The following is a 23,875-nucleotide window of genomic DNA, read 5'->3' as shown; positions in this document are numbered from 1 at the left end:
GCCTAGGGCGGCTGTTTAAATAAATTTGGCAATGGTATTGATTAATCAATATCTACCTTTTTCGTATTTTCTATACCTATTTCCAGTTGCCTTTTGTATCATTCACTTTTTTACGCCAAAATTGCCGTACTCAAATATGTAACATAAAATAGATACAGCGAAACGTCTGGTGGAAGCGACCGCGCTACAGTAACCCACCCAATTAGCGAGCGAAACAAACTCTGGCCGATAAGCAATTGCGATTAAAAAGCATGTAGCATCTAGGACAAAAAGGAAATCCCGTATCCTGTACGAAAGAGGATTCAACTCCCCAGCAGAAAAACAACACAATTTAAAAACATGGTACATCTAGGACAAAAAGGAAATCCCGCACCCGGTATGAAAAATTTAACTATAGAAAAGCTAACGCTTGAGAAAAGGAAAAAAAAGAAAAAACTCTAGAATTTAAAAAAGAATACCTCCCCCCCTTCTGATGTCAAATAATCGGTAATCATATTTTTTAAACTAAAATGCGTGAACATCCTTTAAAAACCTAAATGCAAAATAATTAAATATTCTGCAACTCCATTGTTTATCATCGAATTCGCCAAGCGACTTTCAAATTAAAAAGAAAATCAATTAACATTCGCACAATGAATTTAACAAAAATGACAACAGCGCAATAACCAAATCAAGAATCCACCGGTTCTACTATTCGAACGCAACCGTATACCGAAGATGACAACACTGCAGAAACAAAAATTTTAGTTTAGCCTTGAAAATTGGCTCAATTAGAATCGCTTATATCTCCTGTTCTAATTAATTGAGAAAATGGAATAAACATCATCTTGTTCAGAAAGGAAAGCTCTTTCCAACGACATATAATGTTAGGGGGTGGGGGATTTTTTACCCCCTAATTAGGCACAAAACGTGAAATTTCAGCTTAATTAGTTAATTATGAAAAAACTAATTAGAAATTTAGAATTCGGGCTTCGAGATGCAGACCCAAAGGGTACGTTCGAATTTTGTGCCAAGTTTCAGGGCTGTAGGTGCTATGGGCCTTCTGGCCATCAGATACAAACAAAGAAAGAAACAAAGAAACACTGTCACCTTTATATATACAGATAAGTAAAGAAAAATGAGTAAAACAGCTAACACTAAATTAGCTCCATTAAAATCGATAAAAATGTAAAATAAAATAATCCAAAACTGATTTTAAAAAAAAAAGTGGATTACAAACACAAAATTTTAAAAACCGACTATCACAAAAAATAGAAAACCTTAGCACAAATGTCCTTATTATTAATTAGCACTGTTGCAAAACTGGTGTACAAATGGAACAAAATAATACTAACATAAGTTAATTAAATTTAAATTAACATCCATTAAAAGTTTTAAAAATACTTACTCGGTAAGCTTGCTGCTGCATCATTGCAGGCATAACAGCAGACTGAAAACCATAAACAGGTACATTCACCATACCAACTACTTGTTGAGGTACACCCATTGCCTATTGAACGGAAAAACAACATCCACGTAAGAAAAAGAACAATTTAATACAAATAATGATTCACGGAAAGAAGAGAATGAATCAGGAAAAAATCAAATTCTTTGACAATATTAAAACAAGAAGATATTAACCACTTAACGTATTTGCTCAGGCGCTCTTGTATCTCGCGTTATTTTATTTCTAATGCCAGCCTGAAATCTACCTCAAAATGAGAAATTGCCGTTTAAAGTTGTGTATCTTCATGTATTTGATACAGATGCAGCTTTTTCAGAATTAAGCAAAAATATTTCCCATTCACAAATGACCATAAAACATTGTTTATAGGTAAAATATGCGACAAAGAATCACTTGGTGACCGTAACTCAATTTTGATAAAAAGTGCAGATATGACTTTTGTGCTTAGCACAGCAGTATAGTAAAAAGAGGTAGGCTAGGTTATTATTGAACTCATTTACCATTAGTGATGTGGATCGGGTAAATACCCAGTGGGTAGGTAAATATTTTTTGGGTATTTACCTGGGTATTTACCCAAGGCCTGGGTAAATACCCAAAAACTGGGTATTTTACAAAAAAATGCAAAAAGTGAATGGGAATTTTTTTTTAAAATCTAAATATGAAATAATTGGTAAAACTGATACATACATATGTATTGCACAGTTTATAATATTTGTTATTGAAAGACTTGATGAAATTATGAAAGAAACATATCGTGAACCAAAGAATCTTTCTTTTCAATGTCATAATTGGAGAAGTATAAGCAATTCAATGATGAACTTCAGGATCTTAAAATCAATCTAGATTAGTCATATCCAAAATGAAAAATAAAAAAAGGAAACATGGCTGTTTGGAAGAAAAAACTGAGAAGTTATTAAGACTATGATGTTATTTATTTATTTTATTGCTGTTTAAGTGATAACAAGACAAATATAGAAACAATTTCACATTAATAAGCAAAAAAAAAAAAAAAAATCAAATTATTATTTTCTGTTGCCTTGCTCATTTGCATTTGCTCCCCGGGACTTTGTGATGAAAATTTATTCAAACTATTTTTAATGCACGCAATCAGTGATGTAGGGTGGGAAAGTTAATATTTTTTTGGGTATTCGAAGGCTGGGTAAGACCCCTAGTAATTGCGCGTTTCGCAAAAAAAATTTAAGTGGTATCAAAAGGTGATAATTTTCTTTTTTAAACATAAACAGTAAAATAAAAGATTAAAACTATAAAAATTTATATATTATAATTTTTTTAATTAAAGGCTTAATGAAATCTTATAAAAAAAAACTGTCAGAATTTAGAATGAACTATTTTAGGCTCAAATTTTCTTCATTTTAAAATACTATTTTGGAATTTTATTTTAAGACTTATTCCATTAGTAACACAGGATTTTTGAGACAGTATCAAAATTCCATCCTGCTGCAAGTGTAGCTATCTTTAATTTTTCCCTTTCCCATTATCAGTTCTTTATCATTTTGAAACAAACCTCAGCAGTTTCTTTCCTTTAGAATTAATAAAAAAATTTTTTAAACATCTTCAAACACATTTTACTGAAAAAGGATTGATTAAGTATTTTTATGCTAACATTTATGTTGTACTGTATTTATTTTTATTATTAAATTGTTTTGTTCTTTAAATTAAAACATTGTAAAACAGCTTGAACGTCTCTATTTTTTTCTCCCACTCAATACATATGCTTGAAATACAATAAAAAGTGAAAGTCAAAATATCAAAATGAAATAAGCGAACTAAGGATTGATACGTTATCACGGGATAGACCAGCCACTTAGTTTGCAAGGTCCATTCTTCTGAACATCTTTGGTTTGTTCCTTTCTATTTTTGAATTTTAAATGTGTCTGTATATTATGTGTGTGTGCGTGTCTATTTTATATATATATATGAGATGCAGAATACGCCTGAACACTTGAACTAGGTTTGGAGGAAATTTCTGCAAAAGATACAGGTAAATAGATAGTAATAATAAATTGAGCGACATTCTGATGTCGTGCAGGGACATATTACTGGGTTATAAAAGACTAGGACCTTAAAAAATTGATGTTTGCTTTTTTTTTGTAACCAGTTAAGGTTTTTACTTTTTGTAGGATGGCTTTTTATATCCGAAATTTGGCTATCAACATTGATTAGGCATATCCAACACATTTAATATGATGATAAATCAAATTGATTTGATTACTTTTAATCTGATTACTTTTAGTCTGATTAAATTCAATCTGATTAATTTAATCTGAACTAAAACAATCTGAACTAAATTAGTTTTTTTCATCAACTAACGAGTTAGTTTAAACTAACGTTAATCATCGTCTGCAATTGAAAAAAATCAAATTAAATTTAATCTGAACTAAATGTGAGTCAGATTACTTTAGTCGATTGAGGATTTAGTTGATTAATGCCCAACACTGATTCACGGAAAGGTTCCATACGTTGTACCTGTAGGTGTTGTCTAAAATAAAACTAATATTCATCAATTACTCCCAAATTTAATGTTTTCAAGACTGGATGGGTTTTGCTTTAAAATGAATGTAAGGGTTTGCAAAGTTATGGAAATGAGATTGCAGTTTTTTCAAGGGCTGTAGAAATCAGTCGGGGAGGGGGGGGGCTACGGAACAGACTGCACCATTGAAATTTTTAAAGGGGGCTGCTTTAAGAGAATGGTCACCTTTGTAGAAAGGAAGAACAAATCATGCCAAAAATATAGCATTAGCGTACATGGAGATAACATGCATACTTCGCCCGGATGGTATGAAACCAGTGAACGTTTGGCCATCAGTTTGACATGAACGAATGACAGCTAATCGAGCCGACCAAACTACCTTGGCACTTTCAAATGAGGTTTACGGCCACAAGGTGCAATGGTTACTTGCATTGGAGTAAATAATTACAAGTGGGCACTTTATCCTCATTGGCAACTGATTTGATTCACAGGGGGTCAGTTGAGTTAAGAAAAGAACTTATTGCTTGCCGATTATCTCAATTCATATTTGCTTTTTGATACAAACTTGACTTCAAGTATTATTAGCAGTAAAAAATTTTAAACCTTTAAAAATGTACAAAACCAACTTCTAAGAATAAATGAACATTTTAACAACACCCTTTTATGTTCATGCTTTTCACTACAATATCTAAGATGCATACAACTATTACAATTTACAACTTTTATAATAACTTACCATAGGTGGCATGTTCTGAGGTGTTCCAAAATTTGGAGGTGGCATACTGGGACTCCAATTTGCACCGCCTGTTCTGGCTGAGGTTTTAGGTGAACCCCACTGATGGCCTCCAGGTCTTAGATTGGAAATAACAGTAATAAATATTTCAATTTAACAAAATCACATAAAAAACACTAAACTCACAATAATCAGCAAAACTTTCAGATAATTTGCAATTGAACAAATTTAATTAACACAGAAGTCGATTTGAATTTTGTTCTGATGTCTATTTAAGCTAAAATTGAGTCAAATTCTTGCACAATATGATTTTTAAAAAATATTAAAAACTACAAATATTAAACAATGAAATTATGGTCTGTTTTTGGCAAAAAAATGCTTAAGTACTGCACTAGCCTTAAGGATTTGCATGATTAAAGCAATTTCAAAACATTTGTAGTTAATATTTATTAATCATGAAAGTGCAGCATAGCTTTTGTATTTTCCTAGACACAAATTTATACAAGAAACAAATCCAAAATAAAAATCAACAGAGATAAGTTGCAAATAAAATATTTTTCAAAAGAGCAATAGTCTGTAACTATATACATCAGACCTCGCGTCAGATCTGGTAGTTCTGTTTTTTTTTTTTTTTTTTTGCCGAATTGCTCCTGGTGCTTCCCTTGCTTCCTGGTATTAACCCAATAAATAATCCAAGTTTTATACTTTGAGTGCTGAACGCAACCTTTTCAAAAGCTGAAAAAAACCTTGAAATTTTAGACCTAAATAACCAGTTTTTCAATAATACCTACTATGAACGTTTTTAAAAAGGACTAAATTTGCTACGTCGTGAATCTGGAACTGTCTCTTTAGACTCAATCGTTTCTGAAATAAAAACTTCAAAATTTAATTTTTTTTTTCAAACTTCGCAAGTTTTAGCAATATTTTGTCATTCTGAATGGCTTTATCTCGGAAACTATTGGGTCTATAGATAGTTTTAGATTCATATTGTAGCATTTTTAATCTAGTTTTAAAATGTTCAGAATAGGTATTTTTGAAAAACTAGTCTTTTAGGATTACAATTGGAAAAAAACTAGAGTGAAGTCTAAAATTTCACATTTTTTAAAATTTCTGAACAGGCTGTGTTTGGTGAGGTCAAAAACTTAAGATAATTTATTGGAATAATCTCATAAACTCAGCATAAAATCAGAATTACCGGATCTGATGCAAGGTACCCCCCCCCCCCCCTCAGTCGACAAGACTACTGGACTACAACTGCAGGTTTAAAGTTAAAGAAGCATTTTTAATATTGAGCTCAAATGGTGAGATACTCAGTACAAATGACGGACTTACAAATTTTGAATCAGTCATCAGTTCTTTATCTAAGGAAAAAAAATCTGTGCATTATTCAGTTTGGCTTTTGCTATGCATATAATTACAGAAATGTCCAGTTCTAAGGCAAAATGTCAAAACCTGAACAGTAAAGTTTTGAAGTTTAGTTGATATAAAGCAAGGCAGCTGGAAAACTGCGGTTAGTGATTTTTAAGTGACTGCATTTTTATTAGTACTTTAAATCACACTGGTTTATTTGTTTCTCAGTTACAATATTAATGCTCAGAACATTCGTAATTTTTCAGACCATGAGGTTTTAAAACAGCCAGTAAAAAAATACAATGTAAGTATTTCTGAAAATTAAATGCAATATTTTTTTTAAGCAAAAAGAAATTTTAATCTGGTTCATTTTATGCACAATTTAATAACAAAGTAAGCAAAACCAAGCACAAATTGATAATCAACCATTTCTCACTTGGCAGGTTTCTTTGGTCCATTGATATCTAAGTTTTGGACTAGAGTCTGTAAACTGGAATCCAGATCCGAGGATATGAGTCTGGCAGATGTAGGTGATGACTTAGATTCATTTTCATCAGGAACAGGACTTGACGTAGGACTTGAAGTTGGCTTAGGCTGCAGCACTTCTCCAAATGGGTCAAAGGCTATATAACAAAGTAAAACACATTTAGGCTTTCAATCAAAAGCATAGGGTCAGGTGGGGTGGAGTGGGTATTTTTGGTATTTTTGAAAATACCAAATTTTTGAAATGATTATCAAACTATTCAAATCTGATATCCAACAATTAAAAAACCATAACGGAGTTTTTACATTTCAACAATACACTTCACATATCCATAGTTATTATTACATAAATAATATTATTGTTTAGTGAAAAAGCTATTATTTCAAAGTTTGTTTTTACCTATTCTACCCCATGGGGTAGGGTGAAATAGGTAGAATTATTTAATTAAATTTCAGAGTGAAAACATGAATTTGTTATTTTTTCACACAAAGACATTAATATAAGGGTAAAAATCTATTGAACAATATAGTCTGTAATTCCACTGCAATTAAAGGTATAATGTCCACGATTATTGAGGATTGGCTGACTTAGTGTTTTGATGATCTGTTCTTCTTCAATCTACATTTTTGCATTATTGGGGAAGGTGAAAAAATTTCCCATCGAAGACTTCTTAAGAATTTTTACAACATAAGCACAAGTATATAAAGATCCTAGAGCTTGAGCAATAAAATACTTTTTAAATTTCTTAGCAATGTATTCAACTAGCACCCATTCTCCTGTAGATATTGTACTTGTACATAAGCTTAGTGGAATGGAAGTTTGATCAGACTGATTTTCAATTTATTTAGTCAGCTCTGGCTTTCTCTAGAGGTTGCAGAGCATGACTCGTATTGGGCGGTAAGCAAATGATAATTTCATTATCGATAGCATGCTTTACAGTTTCATATGTCAGATGGCTCGCATGTATTTTCAGATGCCTTGCAAAAAGTTAGAACCATTCTTTAAAGATTGTGTCTTCCATTTAACCAGATTTATTGCAACCCCAAGCAACTCCAAAACATAAGGATTTCAGAATATAAAACATTTGACTAAATTAACAACTTATTTCAGAGAAAAACTTTTAATGAGAAAAAATGTTAATTCCACAGCCTAACAATCATTAATCCTAATATTACACCCATTCCACCCCACTTAAAGTTTTTAAACATATTTCTTAAAATGTATGGATTTTTTTTTTCTTCTGATTTTTTCAGTTGACAAATGAGACTTCCTTAAATGAAAATAACAATAATAGAATGCTATCTAAATTCAAACAAAATCCTGAAAACAAAGTTTCAAAGATATCAGTTAATTTTAATTTTTACAATGTAACTTTCAAGAAGGCTGCCACTAAATTGACTGTTTCCATTTGGTTTCTTCTTGAACCAAAATAAAGTCAAACTATTGTAAATAACATGAGTGTTTTTATTATTATTATTTTTTTCTTTTTATGTTTTTTTTCTGTAACTCGAAGATTAATAAACTACCCATTCCACCCCACCTGACCCTAATGAATAAAATTCTATTATAGGAAAAAAGAATACATTTACACAAAGAATTTTCAACTAAGTTGTCTTTGAGGGAGAGAGAGGAAAAGCAACCTCTCAGCAGACTACACACTCAAATCGAAAATCTGCTTGACACAGAGCTTCAGTTAATAATTTAGCTCAGTGCATAAAACACAAAATTTTGAAACACAATAAAAGCAGATTGTATTTTATAACTGGCACGGTGGGAGGTATTTTTCTCAATAATCTTGTTTCTAAGATCATAATTTGTCTAAGTTTATATTTAATGTCTACTCAGCTTTAGAAATTAATTAAAGCACCACTAAGTGTGGATCTAGAAGGGGGAAAGGTCATGGGGTCATAAAAACTCGTCTTTAAGTGACCCAAAAAAAGTCTATAGCTGTGTTTCGGAAGGCTTATCTTTCAAAAAAATTCACTCCAAACTGCTATTTGTGTCCAAATATTTCACTTTTGACCCCAGCAAAGATTTCATCAAACTCAGCAAAATCAAGGCAGGTTAAAAGAAATAATTATGATTCAATAAAGTTTTGTTAATTACTTTGAATGAAAATTGTGGCAATTAAATATCATTAGAACTTAAAAACCCCAGAAATTGTATTTAAACTATAATCAGTTATGATGAAAAAACACAGGCAATTAATCCTATATCTTTAATACTTTTAGTCCTGAATATTACAGCTCAGTAGAAAGTTTTATGTTTTGGATAAACCCAAAAAGGGACTAATATGACATCAAGCAGGCAAAAAACCCCCAAACACTTCGAAAGAATTTAACATTAACTTACACATTCCACTTTCAACAGGAGCAACAGCCGGAAAAGCCGCATTGAAAGCTACTTCTCCAACAAAATCTGCCCTAACACCTGCAGAAGAAATAAATAATTTAAACAGGATTCAATTACAATGCTCTTGTGAATGTTTGGGATGCAATACAAAACATTGCTTGAATTTTAATATCAAAAGAAATATTATCAATAAGTCTAAATCTTTAAGTTTAAAAAATATTTCATCCATAAAAAAACTTTTTAGTACATTACATTTCATTCATAGTCTCTATGAAGTAAACTTGAATTAAAGTGGCAGAAATAAACTTAAATCTAATTTAAGATACGGCGACATGAAATTGTCGAACTACACAAGATACCAAAAATTTTGTGAGTTCATAGTAATCCAGCCAGAGGAAATTTGTATCCACTTAAGGATCCTTCACAGAATTCCTATTAATAAAAATGAGCCTTCACAAAATTTTGATCCATCAAATTGGACTTTTATACTAAACTAGCAGTACCCACACAGCGATGCCTGTGCTAAAAATCTAAAGAAAATCCGTTGAATTAAAAGAAAAACAAATCACATCAAAATTACATTTGCAGCAGCTTTCAAATGTAAAAAACTCCGGAATCCGCAATTCATCCCCAAATTTGCCAAGAGACTTTCTAATTAAAAAGAAAATCAATTAACTTACGCACAATGAATTTAAAATAAAGTAATAACAGTAAAATATTCATAAGCAACAAAGGCAATTTCCTCCAAAATGTTTAAAAAGAAAGTAATTGAAAAATTGTCTGGAAAATGGACCTAGTGTTGTAGTTGAAAATTGTATGGAAAGTGGATCTAGTGTTATAGCCATTTCTCGAAAGAGAAGCCTTGAAAATTGGCTCAATTAGAATCGCTTATTCACAACTCCAGCGCTCGAATACGCTACCTTGCGGTGATTTACAAAACTGCCGAAAAAACTAAATCATTGCCACATTGCGTTCCACGTATGTCTGTTGACTTACGTGGCAGTAACAAAGGCAGTTAGTTCCGAGTATTTATTAACATATTCGATGTGTCTTGGATTGCTTTCAGCAACAGAAAGTGTTCGAGCTCCTCAAAATAATGTTAGTTTTCATTATTTCACTCTAAAAAGTGATTTGATTGAGAAATGGTGAAAGCGCGTTAACACCAGAAAACTCTGGATTAGCGAACTTAGATAACGTTATACCAGGTAAAAATTTTTATTGTTTTGTGTGAATTTGTTAGAATATGGGTTTTTTTTTAATCTTAAATTAATTTAACAAACCATATTTTACAGCAGCATTTAGTTGGAATAGACAGTATGCAAAATTTGTTCTTGAATATATTATCGTAGAACGAAATGAAAAATGCTTAACCGAAAAAGAATTTATTTTGTTGCTTTTATTCTCAGCTGAAAGGTTTCACCAAATTTGTTTAGGGTTATAGTTTTAGTATTGTGCGAGCTAAGTATCCTTGGTGAGATTCCGCCCATATTAGTTAAACCATTTTTATTTTTTATCATGAGTGGAATAAAATGGTAGAAAGATTACAGAATTCGATAAGTAAAAAGAAATAATGGTAGATCAAATTGAAAAGAAAACTACCACCATATATCCGTGAGAATTTTGTTGATGATTTGTATAGCATGACATAATTAAATCATAACTCAGAAATTAGAAACATACCAAATAGAAAAATTTAAAATGAACCGATTCGGCAATTTGAGAAAAATAACTCGGCTACAAATGCAAAACAATTAGCGCTAGCCAAGCAAGGCAAAGAAATATCATCTTCTTTTGACAATAATTCGTAATGTCATATAATTAAATTTTCTAGCATTAATTGTTATTCTTGTCAGGCCACAACTATTATTTAGTTTTACCAAAAATTGATAAATATCGAATTTAACATCGTTAAAATGGCTGCTTAGAACTACGAACTGCGTATTTTGCATTAATTTCTAACGTTTAATAATGCTTCTTGAATTCTCATTTCTTTCTACGTGGGCCAGAATATCAACAAGACTTTGAAAATTAATTTAAAAAGAATAAAGCGAAAAAATCATGCATACGAACAAAATTTACTAGACTTATTAGCATTTTCTTCGTTACCACATGCGTTTGTTTTAGTTTTTTCGTCCGCCATTAGACAGTGACTGCAGTGCCCCCTATAGTTTGTTGGAGTTGCGAATATCTCCTGTTCTAATTAATTGAGAAAAATGGAACAAACATCTTGTTTGGGAAGGAAAACCCTTTCCAATGATATATAATGTTTGGGGGGGTGGGGGGATTTTTTACCCCCTAATTAGCCGAAATTTAGCTTAATAAGTTAATTAGAAGAAAACTAATTCAAAATTTAGAATTTCAGCTTCGAGGTGCACAAGCCCGGGGTACGTTTGAATTTTTGTGCCAAGTTTCAGGGCTGTAGGTGCTGTGGGGTCTTCTAGCCATCGGGTACAAACAAAGAAAGAAACACCATTACCTTTATATATATATAGACTAGCATTCCCGTACCCGGCATTGCTCGGGTAATGGAATTAGCAGGGGTTAACAGTGCTTGGTGCACCTAGTTTCGAAAATCCCCTATAATAATTACTTATTACCTATAACTTTTTCTAATTTGGGGAGGATCCCGGGGACCCTGGACTCCTTATATATATATATATATATATGCCCTTGTCCTTAACCGATCTTTAACTGTTATTAACGATTCTTTTAAAGTATTGATTATCTTTGCAAACAGAGGTCATCCACATTTTATTGTTATACCTATGTTTAAGCTACAACTTCTTTGTATACAACATTTTTAGTTTTTTTTTTCTGGTGCTAAAATTATTAAACTGCTTGATGAACTGACTTTGGAGCAAGCTACATAACATTGGCCGTGTGAAAAAAAGTCTTCTCTTAAATGGATCCCTGCTACTTTTAATGTGTGCCCTTGTGACTTATTAATGGTTATTGCAAAGCAAACTTTAACAGGAAACTGCACTCTTCTAACTTCAAAAGGATAGTCCGCCTGTGATGATGTTCTTAAAAACTTCAATTCTAGTTTTGAAAAAATGAAAGCAATAGACAGAAACATTATGATTTGACTTGAGAAAAGCATCGAAGAATCACGTGAGAAACAAAAACAATATCAAATTTATAGTTCGCTATCGACCAAAAGTTGAGATGAAGTATTGAATAATGATTTGAATGGAGGAAAGCTTTCGAAAATAAGGGATTTGAATTTCAATGACAGGTTTTAATTTCGCAGAAATTAATGGGTTTTAATTAATTTCTCCCGAACTAATTGAGATTTCGAAAAATCCTTTCTTAGTGGTTACTTTCGTAATCATGCGGACATGCCTGCCAAATTTCAAGTCTGAAGCTTCAGCGGTTTCGGCTGTGCGTTGAGATATATATATATATATATATATATATATATATATATATATATATATATATATATATATATATATATATATATATATATATGTATATATATATGTTATCTCAGGACATTGATTTTTATATATTAAGATTGATATTAAATAACTTAAATTAAACTTCAAAATCAAAGTACAGTAGTAAGTCTATTTTTAATGAAAAGAAGAAGGCAATCTTTAGCTTATTTGCCAGCCAAAACCATAATATTAATACTTTTCTCTGCATGCAACTTTTTAGCATAGTACCTAAAGATTGTTTTTTTGTCTTCACAAAAATACAAATCCAGGATAAAGTGCGAACTAAAGATAAAATTGTGGCTCTATAACTAAATGAAAAATGTCCTCGGGTCACTAGCTACTGAATAAGATTTTAAATTTTCAAGTCTACCTTCTTTGAATGCATATCGCCGCATCAGAGCAACAGTAGGATATCTTAACGTTATTCCTGGGAATATATGTCTTAGTGTTGCTCTGAGGCGACAATAGAGTAGACCCTCGTTTTATGCGGGTTTATTTTACGTGGTTTTGATAATGCGTGGTTTAAGATTTGACACCTTTAATTTATTTTACGCGAATGAGTTTCGGTTTTACGCGGATGCGGCCATGCAAACAGATAACATTTTCCCCCCTTTCAAAATCCAAACTCCTATAGATTGCAGATTACGCATTATCAACTGCATTCTGGCGTGCTAATAACCGAGCTCGGGCCACTGGAGACATTTTATGCGATCGGTTCCAGAGCTCTTCCAGAAGTAAAGTTATTAAACTCACAGAGTTCAAAACAAGCTGGAAGAAGAACTATTAGGAGTGACAAAGGAGGCCAAAACCAACAAGGATACTGATGTCGGTAATGCACGACCAAAAACGTTCACATTGAAAATTTTTAGCCATTCCTAGACAATAGAAATCTGATTTGTTAGTGAAGGAAGATTCCATCATGGAAATGACGCAAGTGATCATGGATACGTAAATGCTCTGCAAAGAATTAGAGAAAAATTCTTAATGACTGCCAAAAGACTATCATAGTCGGCTCCTCTTTATAAACAGGACACGAAATTAATTTATGTTTTCTTTATGCATGTTGTGCATAAAAGTCGATATAAGTACACATTACACATATTATACAATTAGTCATCACTAGAATGAAGTATTTTGTAATCTATGGAACCAAACCCCTATTTTAACACTAGTATTAGGTCTCAATTTACGCGACATTTCCGTGGAACATAATCCCCGAGTAAAACGAGGGTCTACTGTATAGTTTCTGAAAAACTCTAAAACCTGTTCAACTCAAAAGTAGAAGCTCTCCTTTTCAGAGAATGTAAGTACTCAAAGGTACTGATCAACAGATTAAAACAAAATTAAAAATTTCGAAATTTTGAAGAAAAAAAAATTGTAACTATTTGTAATTTTTTTTTTTTAAAAGATGTAGCAAAAAGAGTTGATCACAAATTTCCAAATAGTGCATATTGTTTTGAAGAGAAAATTTTTAACTTTCATATGAAACATATTGAAAAAAACTGCAACATATTGTGCACTGTTCGGAAGATGTGAGAAATGGTGCACAGGCTGCCACTTTTGCCGAACTTGATCTCGGCTCAGGAACTTTTTAGGGAAAAACCAAAATATGCTTGCAACATACATTTCTTTTTGGAACTATAAGATATGTTAAATACTAAAACTTGTGAGACTATGATAACCTTTCTGCTTGAATTCACATGAACTATTACACCTTTACAAAAGAAACAGTAATGGAAAAATACTGAAAGTAAAATTTCTCCAATTCACCTTCTGTCCCAACATTTGCAAAAGGCACCTGGTGAAACGCTGTCTGAGTGCTCATGAAATTATCGGCCGTTGAAGTGTTGAGTGACATCAAATCGTTGACAGATGATGCTTTTGTAGCAACAGGCGCAGCAATTTCTTTGGGTCTTGTAGGAGGGCTTAAAGATACTGGAGCAGAAATGGAAGGAGGGGGGATGGGGCTCGGAACCTTCCTCATCCCCGGTTCTGGAGTCGGTTTCGTTGCCAATTCCTTGAGTCGTTGCTCCTATTTTATCATAAGTAAAAAGAGAAAATAAATGATTTGCAAGAGTTTTATTTTGATAGGTAAAGACAACGGATAGCGTGAAAGCATTGGTGTTAGTATTGAGTAGTTAGTATGAGTATTTTAAGCTTAAAAAATTGCTATTAGTAAATAAAATTGTCTCCTCCCCTTCCCCTAGCCCCACAAATGACAACTTTATGGTTTTAAGACAATAGTTAAAAAATAATCCCTCAGAGAAACTAACTTGAACAATGAACAGTAGGCTTTTCAAGTAAAACACATGGTGATTTGGTAGCAATAAAAAATAGTGAACAGTAAAACAAAAGACGCTTCGGTAAAACGCCCGGTTTGCATCAGTTACCATTGTTCATTTTAAAATAACTTTTATACCTACTGAACCTACTGAATGAAACACACACTGAGAAATTTAGTTAAATTTGTACCAATACACATATAAAGGGACATGGGGAAGAACATTCATAGTCCACCACACACAAATTTACCCCAGTACACTTTTTAAGTTTGAAGTCCTCAAGCTTTTCTATATTAGCCCTAAGATTTTCCCAGTTAAGCTCGGTACTATGATTTTTCTTGCCAGAACAATATTACAGTTAAATTACTGTCTGTAATAATCTACCATTTCCCACAGCAAGGGGTTGTAAACAACTGCCATGCTTTGAGAGGGAAAAATTGTCATGTGAGTTTTTGACAAGGGGGAGAGAAAGGGGGTCAAAAATGTTGAAGAGGAAAAAAAAGTTTGACATGATAGCCAATAAACTGAAATAGGCAGGAAAAAAAAATGAAACTTTGATCATTCCTCCCTGCATAACTTCATATGTGCGTGTGTAGAGATACATAACATGCAGGAATACATGCATTATATTTTCTACCCTCCCACCATGGAACAAATTAAAATGAGACCTGACCCAACACAGTCAAAGAAGTAACATTAAAACAGTCTATTTGCTGTTCAGTAAGTTACCGCCCTATAGCCAGGGCTAAGGCAGAAATATAAATGAAATACACCGCCAGCTCAGTCATTCCATCCGAGGACTGCAGTTTCGTGCTTATTAGCAGTCCAATGATTCTCTAATGATGCTGGATGAGTGCTAATAAGAACGAAACTGCAGTCCTCGGATGAAATGACTGAGCTGGTGGTGTATTTCATGTAGCCTATTTCACTTTATGAAAATAAAGAAAAAAAATGTTAAAGCACATACTAACCATTATGTTTTGCCAATCAAGCGATAAAGAAACCACCTCCTCATGCAACTACAGCAGGAAAGAAATGATTTTTATTCCTACTAAAGCAAGAAAGCAAGGCAAGAGAGCCCCGAGTAATAAATCATGCTAAAATACTAAAGCACATGCACTAAATTCTAATTCTACAGAAACATGCAAATTGAGAGAAATGAAAAGCATACTAATAATGAATGAAAAGAAATTATAAAAGCAACATTTACATATAAGAAAATTAAAATTGAAACAAAAAAAGTTTATTTAAAATTTAAAAAAAGCTAAAAGAAAAAGAAACTTTTTTGGTACATATAAAAATACTTCACAAGGAAAGAAAACCTATGTTGAGCATAATTTTTTCAATTTCTATTAAAAAGGTTTGTCTCACCTCCGAGTACAAAAGTTCAGGAAATTAGCAAATCAAAATAATATTATAACAAATATACCTCATGTTCTTTCCCTATTTCAGAGAAAGATATTTTTAAAGGCTCTATGAACCTATTTCATGCACTGACAATCGGAAATAAAGAGTCAAAAATTTAGTCAAGGGTATTTCCACCCTTTGCGTTTTAAATACAAATTTCGCATTGCGGAAAATGGGGAGAAAAAAGGCAATTGGAGTATTTAAAGCATTACATCTGAATGTTTTGCTATTTTCAAATACAAAATGTAAATATCTTATAGTTGAGGCAACCCTAACTTGCTGGCACCATTGTAATGCTATGATTATGAGTAGCCTTCACAATGCTGCCAGGTTTGGTTTGCTGCAACTATAAGTTTTAAACATCAATATTAAAGTACAATTCTTTTTTTTTTTTCTCTTTCCATCTTCCATTTCATTTTTATGAAGCTAGTTTTTATAAAATAGCTTATAAATAAAATTTTCATGGTTTTTCTATATTTCTCTCCTTCAAACTGATTTTCACTCCCCTAAAAAATCCACCTATCACGTTAGAGGCAATAAACAAGTGTTGACATTAATCCAAAACCTTTGTATAAAAAAATCATTAATGTTCAACTGTCACAAAAATAGCATCTAAGTTTAATTTTAAAAAAATACACACAATATACCTTATAAACATATGTTTAGAAACTTAATAATATTTTAAAGTTTCGGTAAAAACAATTTCTTTCAATCTTTCAGTAATCTACACAATTACTTTTTATGCGAAAAATTACAATCATCATGAAGAAAATGCTCAAAAATGAACTGGAAATACAATAAATTTGTACACTATTTTGGGGGTAAAAACGCAGTCTGCTTCTTTAAAAAAAAAAGATGAAAACAATACCACTGTATGCAGATTTCAATGCCAAAGATAGGAGAAATTGACTACAGAAACAAGCAGGTGCATACAGAAATGCTCTAAGTATGCTTAAAAATAACCTTTAGCTGGTTCATTATTGCGGCTTCTTCTTCAACGGCCCGTCTCATGCTTTCATCAACAGTCAATCCATTCAATTCATGAGCACTCGAAATACTGTTTGTGAAAGCAGAGCTGGTCGAATTCAAAGCTGATACTGCGGTTTGCACGGCGTTGGTCCTGAAATAAATGCATTATATTACTTTAAAAACCAACCCAATAGCTTCAAAAAATAACAGTACATTTTCGAATATAGTAGTTTTTTTTTTTTTTTTTTAAATACAGTAGAGTCCCGAAAAGCTTGAGTCTCGAAAGTCTGAGGCTCAATTTAATTTGAGGTGCTTTTTTTATATTTTGATAGATATTTTTTCTTAACTAAAAAACTGATTTGAATTAAGCAAAAAATAAAGCATTATTGTAAAACTTGTTTAACAATGTACAGTAAAACAATAGAAAGGTTTTGTCCAAGGAAAAACAAAGTCCAACAACACTCTTCAAATGTTGCAAAACATTCATTGATTGCTAGGGATTTACTGAGAGAAGCCCTGGAGATTATTACTTGATACGAAAAAGGGTTTGAAATTAACATTGTTTTGCCACAAAGAACAAGTAAACTGTCATTTTAGAGCCATCTATTGCAATCAAAATGGGAGGTGCACAACTAGATGTCATACAAGTAGAATAAAAGAAATTGTAACCAATGACTGGCTGTTTATGCGAGATGCATGCACAAGTATGATACAGACGTTACAACAAGACTTGTTCAAGGACAGTCAAAACGTAATTTTGTTTGGCTACAAGTTATATTCATATGGACATCATGAAAGAGTTGTCCTAAGTTGTTTAGGACTGAAAGAAATGGAAATTCGTTTGAACTTGAGTAAAGGTATCCTTTCTTTGTACGAGGAAAGAAAAGGACATGTCCTTGTCATTCAAATACACATAAAATTCTCAGATCTAAGAATTTCGCGGATAATCTGAGTAATCAGTAATTTGAGGCTGCGTGAGCCCCGATTACCTTGGATTTACAGCACTTCGAGATGTAAAAAACACAGTAAAATTTCAACTTATTGCTTCTGAGTGTAAAACAGCTGAAAGTATACAGTACCTAGGGGTAATTTGTGCCTTTTTTCCTTCCAAGTATGTTAAATGATTTTCCATTTCTTCTAAAAGGCTGCCTGGTGCCTACGGAAAAAGAATAACTTTTTATTGAAAGGGACAAACTTCAAATCAATAACTTCACAAAAAACAAACTGCAAGCAAAGAATTAGGCTGAAATAATTTGACCAAACAATTATTCACTCATGCACTTTCACCACTTTAAAGCGATGAATTTTCTTCAGAAATGAATTTTACATTCTGGAGTTAAATACAATATAACTATAAAGATTGTCTGCCTTTGCAATGTAGCCTTCATTCCCACTCACTCCAAAACGAATTCCTTGAAACACCAAGACGTTTCATATTTTACTACTGTGTTTTTCTCGATGCTGCAGTCAACCAAGGGTAATTATTTTTATCCCCTCATTAGCCCTCTTATTATCTATCTTTCTTTAGCAAGGTTTAAAATATTTTTGGGCTTGAAATTGATGAGGGGATAATATCTCCAAGATTATATGAGGCAGTGAGAAGCAAAGGGATGCAAGTGGCAAAATTAAAAATTTGGAGATAACCAGTACAAATAGTAGGGGGATTTGAAGGGCCCTTCAAAAAAATTTCCTAATTGAAGGAGTATTGAAGGAGCAAACGAACCCTGGATTTATATGCTAAGACAAAGCGTATAAAATATGTCCATGATTATTTCCATTATCCCCAGTAGCCAAATATAAAACGGCAATTTTTAATTTGATTTTTTTCTACTTCAGTGGCACAAGCATTCTACATTTTTTGAAATGGCGGGAAATGACAACTTATTTTTTCTATGTGCTAATTAAGCAATTATGAGCTTGATTCTGAAACGATTAGAAATTGGGAATATTTTAGGAGAATGATGATAAAACTGTAAAACTTAGAATATTATAGGACAATTTTTTTTTTTCAGCTTTAGGAATGCTAGGAATTTTAGGACAACTCCACCCATTGACATAAGTAGTGATCTTAGTAATTTTTCAGTACATTGCAGTTCATGATACAATTTCATGATACAGTAGAATCGCATTTATCCGAATCAAATGTGTAGAGTTAAAACAAATTATAATCAATTAAATAATAATTATAAATTACAACAGCAAGAACGGAAAAATAAATACGCCTAATATTTGCTCATTAATTTAATTAAATACACAACTCCTACATAAGTTGCACAATAAATTATAGTTGTCTAATAAACAACGTAGCATATTTTGGAATGTCAGTCCGACACCACTGCAGCTGAACTATAAATGATCAAGTGTTTGTGAGTAACAAACCTAAATAATTTTGTTTCAAAGCATCGCTTTTTTACCTTTATGAAAGACTAACGGTACCCGCACGGCTTTGCCTATAGCAGAAAATTAAAAGGTCATTTGATTTGCCTGTATATTTACAAATAATGGATGAGGAATTTCTCGCCAATTTGTTATGTTAATTTGCTTATCCAGGTAATGGTAATTTGCTGGTCCAAGATATGGTATTTTGCTCGGTAAAATAAGCTTAAAACTAGAATAGAAAAAGAAAAAAAAATCAAATTTTCAAAAAATCTCTTCGAGGTGCTCACCCTTATGCTACGAACTAACTTTGTGTCAAATTTCATGAAAATCGACCAAACAGTCTAGGGGCTATGCGCGTCACAGACATCCAGCTTTATTGTTAATAAAGATAAGTCTGCTTACTTACGAATGTGTTTTATTCATTACCTGGATTATCTAGGTTTTGGTTAAAATCGGATTGCCTTTGTTCCCAATTAGTCTGGATAAACAAGGCTGTACTGCACTTCTAAAAAGTTGTATCCACTGCCACAATGAGCATGTTAAAGGACAAGCAGAGTCTCGTGGTTAAAGCAACAGATTCCGAGACTATAAAAACCCACCAAGTACATGTAGGATATGTGCTCATTAAATCATGTTGACCTGAAAGAATGGAGTGCCGATCATAAAGCAGTTTACCACAGGTGAAGGGGACTGGGAAAAAATATCCTCTCCATCAACCTCATGCCCTAACTGCTGAGGTGGAAATGATAACGCTATAAAGGCTGTTCGATTTTAGGCATTACGGCGGTCACCTACTAAGTGCAGTTTTACAAATGACCATCACCTTTGTGATGTTTAATTGAAAAGGACAAATGCTGAAAAATCAAAATGACTCCACATTTGAAAAAAAAAAAAACAACATTGAATGTGATAAAGAATAAGTTTTCATTCCAGCAATTGAATAAAATCAGTTTGTTTAAACAGCTTAAAGCACTATTAGCACATATTTTTATTACAATTAATGACAACATAGATTTTTGCTATCTGTTTGTTGTGAAACTATGTACACATCAAAGGAGAAAAAAACTTTGTGCGCAGTACTGACAATTACAACAACAATACTACAGAAAAAAGATTAAAATTAAGAATACAATGTTTTAAAATTTCTCATTAAAGCACCGCTTCATCCAAATCTGCATGGGTAGTAGTGAAATGCTTAAAATTACATAATCATTCAAAATACAGTAAAGAACTTACTTTTGTTAGATCAGGGATGCTGCCTTTGTCTATGCCTACACTCTGAAAAAATAAAGAAAAAATAAGTCTAAGGATACGTGACAAATATTTTTCATCCATATAATTGTAAAATGAAAGTAATAAAGGAAGAACAACTTATTTACCTCAGCTACTTTTAGGAAGTCGGAAACTTTATCCATTGCAACAATAAACTTCTTATAGATATCTAAGGCCTCTTTGCAATGCTTTTTGTTCATATTAAAATATTTTTCTGGGGGAAAAAAAAAAAACAATATTTTAAGTATAGATGTGCATGAAGATTTTGTCATTTATTCATTGCTTAAACATTGCGAGTATGATCTTATAAATGACCTTTGGAATAAATGAAAACACAAACATATAATTAGTGGAAAAAGATAAAGCTACAAGCAGATTAAAGTCACTGATATTTCAAAGTTTAAACAGTTCCCATATTTGCAGGTTAAAAACAGAATAGCACATATCTTCAGAAACTCACTACCGCAAAAGTCTAAACAAAACAAAAAATTCCGCACAAAACAACTTCAATCGGCAGACTCAAGGATTTTGTTCATATAGGTTCCACAATTTTCAGCAACATGTTCTGCCAATTTAGGAGGACCCGTGTGAGTTATTGTCCAATATAATAGCCATTTGGCTAAATTTCATCACTAAGTTTTTATTTATTATGTTTAACTCATTACTTGAACGTATGATGAAATCGCAAAATTATTTTTCACAGCAAAATATTGATAATTTAACAACATAAAATGCCATGATGTTTCACAGCAGCTTGCTGGAATGAAAAATATACCCTTTTCTCTTAACATTTTAACCAAGTTTTAAATCGTTGTCCCTGCTGGAATACTTTAGAGCAAGACATAAAAGTTGAAACATGCTTTAATACAAGTTAAATTTCAAAATAATCTTTGGAGACATACACGTGGGGCCATCTGCTGTTTACAAATCAATTTAGATTAACATGTAACAACTTGGGTGCATTTTCACTTTTTGAAAAATTGCAGGGCACAGATTCTGAAATGGAAATGTTAAAAAAGCAACCATGGGAGCTTAGTGCTAAAGAAATAATTGTTTTTTTTTACTTATGGATCTATAATCAATCACAGTATTCTTTTTTACATATATATTTTCAATCTCTCACTAAGACAATAGAAGCAAAATATCACATAAATGTTAAAGTGCAAAATAAGCAGTTGCTACTGGTCACAAAGTCACTAAATAAAAAAAATTTTTTAGTAAAAATTGTCTGCCTATCTCCACCTTAAAAATAAATTAATAAATGTAAAAAGAACTTAAGAACAAAAACGTAACTGCTCTTTGACTTGTGGGGAAACAAACCATTTGCATAGATGATAAAAATTCTCAAATAGGCATAAGTTTTGTTATAACGAAATTTTAAGAGGGCTAATGTACAAAGGACAAATGAAAACAATGAATGCTTTTTATTTAACGCATGTGTGCAGACCATCAATAGGTCAAAAAAAGTAAGGAGGTGTATGAAATTGATGGCCCCTTAATTATTTCAAACGTATCTCAAACACAGGTGTATTGAAAATATGAACCTAATCCTGAGCATAGTATTTACTCCATGATGTGGGGTGGAAAAGAGGGGGGGGGGGGGAGGGCAGATTTCCCTGGCAAAATTTCAAATTTGTAGTTTCAAAAATGCATTTTAGCTTCATAATTTTCAAAAACTTGCAATTCCACTTTGGGTGTCACCCCCCAAACTGGCGACAACTGGGATGGTCTGCCCCTCTCCTGCCCCCTTGTAGCAACGCCACTGATTTTACTACTATCCTTCCAATTCACACAAACAAACCTGGTAAATTATTACTCACAATAGACTCACAGCTGAAAAAAAAAAAAAAACTCATGGGATTTTACACCTACTATATTTTAAAACATTTTTTTTATAGAAGTAAATAGATAAGTCATTTCAAATGCAAAAAAAAAAAAAAAAAAAAAAAAAAATTAAAACTAAAACACAGGACAGCTTTTTTTTCTTTATTGAGTGTCAATGTAATATTCACATATACTAGAGCACATAAAACAGTTACATGTTTTAAAATGATAGCATACCAAATAAATTTATTATTCCATCATTGTAAGCTGCAAACAACTGGATGAGGTCTCTGTATAACAAAACAAAGCCAGAATTCATGACACCATTGGTTAAGTCATCAGGATTGCACTAAAATAAAAATGTAAAAATAAATTATATCACCCCCTTGTAAACATTACAAGGGTCGATCCAGGTTTTAATTTTTAGGTCTACTCTTTGAGGGGGTGGGTGACTTTTTTTGGGGGGTATTTTTCTCATACATTTTTTCTGAAAAAAAACCTTCTGTCATATTGTATAATGCAGCACGGGAGCTCAGCCTGGTGGATGTAGAAGAATTTCAAGGAAGGCTTAAAAGTCTTCCAAAAATCAATTACAGTTAACTATAATTCATTAATTTGGGTTCACACATGTAGATATTTTTGAAATTATTGCCTTTTTTTGCAGCTTTTATCTTTGGCGTGAAGAACTTCACTGGGAATGACTTGGAAGCTGGGGGGGGGGGGGGGGGGTTAATACCATTTCGCTTTCAGACAAATTGGTGAGCTTAAAATTGTTGAAAGAAGTTTCCACTAGTGAAATTTTGTGAAAGGTCTCATTTAAATATGTGAAGTTTTGTGAGGTGGGCGCTTTTAAAATAAAGAATTTTGTGAAGGAGCTGCAAAAGTAGACCCAATTTGCGTCTGAATCGACCCCTGTATTTATTATCATAAATTTTAAAATAGCGTAAAGATGTTAACAGAAAAAAATAATACATTTTTTTTCTTCTTTCTATCCATATCAATTTCAATACGTATGGCAGTCAAAAGAAAGAAAAAAGTTCATGATCGTTTATTAGAATTGCAATGAAGAAGCCTGGTTAATAATGAGCCAGAAATTGAACAAGTCTAAGCACTTTTTGTTAGAGACAAGGTCATTCACTGCACTTGCGTTTCATCCAAAAATCGCAAATCTTTATTGATAACTAGGGGATCTTCCAGGGTTATTTTCTGTGGTTCACTATAGGGCAAAATTTGATCAATAAATTAGACTTACTAGGAAACCTTTCTTTTTTAATGCTTAGATATTATGTTCAGTAAATTACCGCCCAATAGCCAAGGCTAAAGCAGAAATACATGAAAAACACCGCCAGCTCAGTCATTTCCAGCCGAGGACTGCAGTTTCGTGCTTATTAGCACTGTTAGCTAGATATTATGCTAGCAGTGCTTAGCTAGATATTACGCTCATTTTT

General features: G+C 32.3%; 1 protein-coding gene across 1 annotated transcript in view; it reads right to left on the bottom strand.

Annotated features, from left to right (window-relative positions):
• Positions 1 to 23,875, bottom strand: part of LOC129232121 (phosphatidylinositol-binding clathrin assembly protein LAP-like) — a 50,055-nt gene that overhangs the window by 10,270 nt on the left and 15,910 nt on the right. Inside the window, exons 7-16 of the mRNA XM_054866360.1 lie at positions 22,665 to 22,776; positions 20,711 to 20,817; positions 20,568 to 20,609; positions 18,032 to 18,108; positions 16,947 to 17,103; positions 14,065 to 14,326; positions 8,855 to 8,932; positions 6,455 to 6,641; positions 4,672 to 4,786; positions 1,388 to 1,489 (exon numbers count right to left, since the gene is read on the bottom strand). Coding sequence (XP_054722335.1) covers positions 1,388 to 1,489; positions 4,672 to 4,786; positions 6,455 to 6,641; positions 8,855 to 8,932; positions 14,065 to 14,326; positions 16,947 to 17,103; positions 18,032 to 18,108; positions 20,568 to 20,609; positions 20,711 to 20,817; positions 22,665 to 22,776 — 1,239 coding nt within the window. The remainder of the gene's footprint in view (positions 1 to 1,387; positions 1,490 to 4,671; positions 4,787 to 6,454; positions 6,642 to 8,854; positions 8,933 to 14,064; positions 14,327 to 16,946; positions 17,104 to 18,031; positions 18,109 to 20,567; positions 20,610 to 20,710; positions 20,818 to 22,664; positions 22,777 to 23,875) is intronic.

This window comes from Uloborus diversus, unplaced genomic scaffold (assembly GCF_026930045.1).
Source record: "Uloborus diversus isolate 005 unplaced genomic scaffold, Udiv.v.3.1 scaffold_11, whole genome shotgun sequence".
In the NCBI taxonomy this organism is placed as follows: domain Eukaryota; kingdom Metazoa; phylum Arthropoda; class Arachnida; order Araneae; family Uloboridae; genus Uloborus; species Uloborus diversus.
This window is presented reverse-complemented; position numbering and strand designations above follow the sequence as displayed.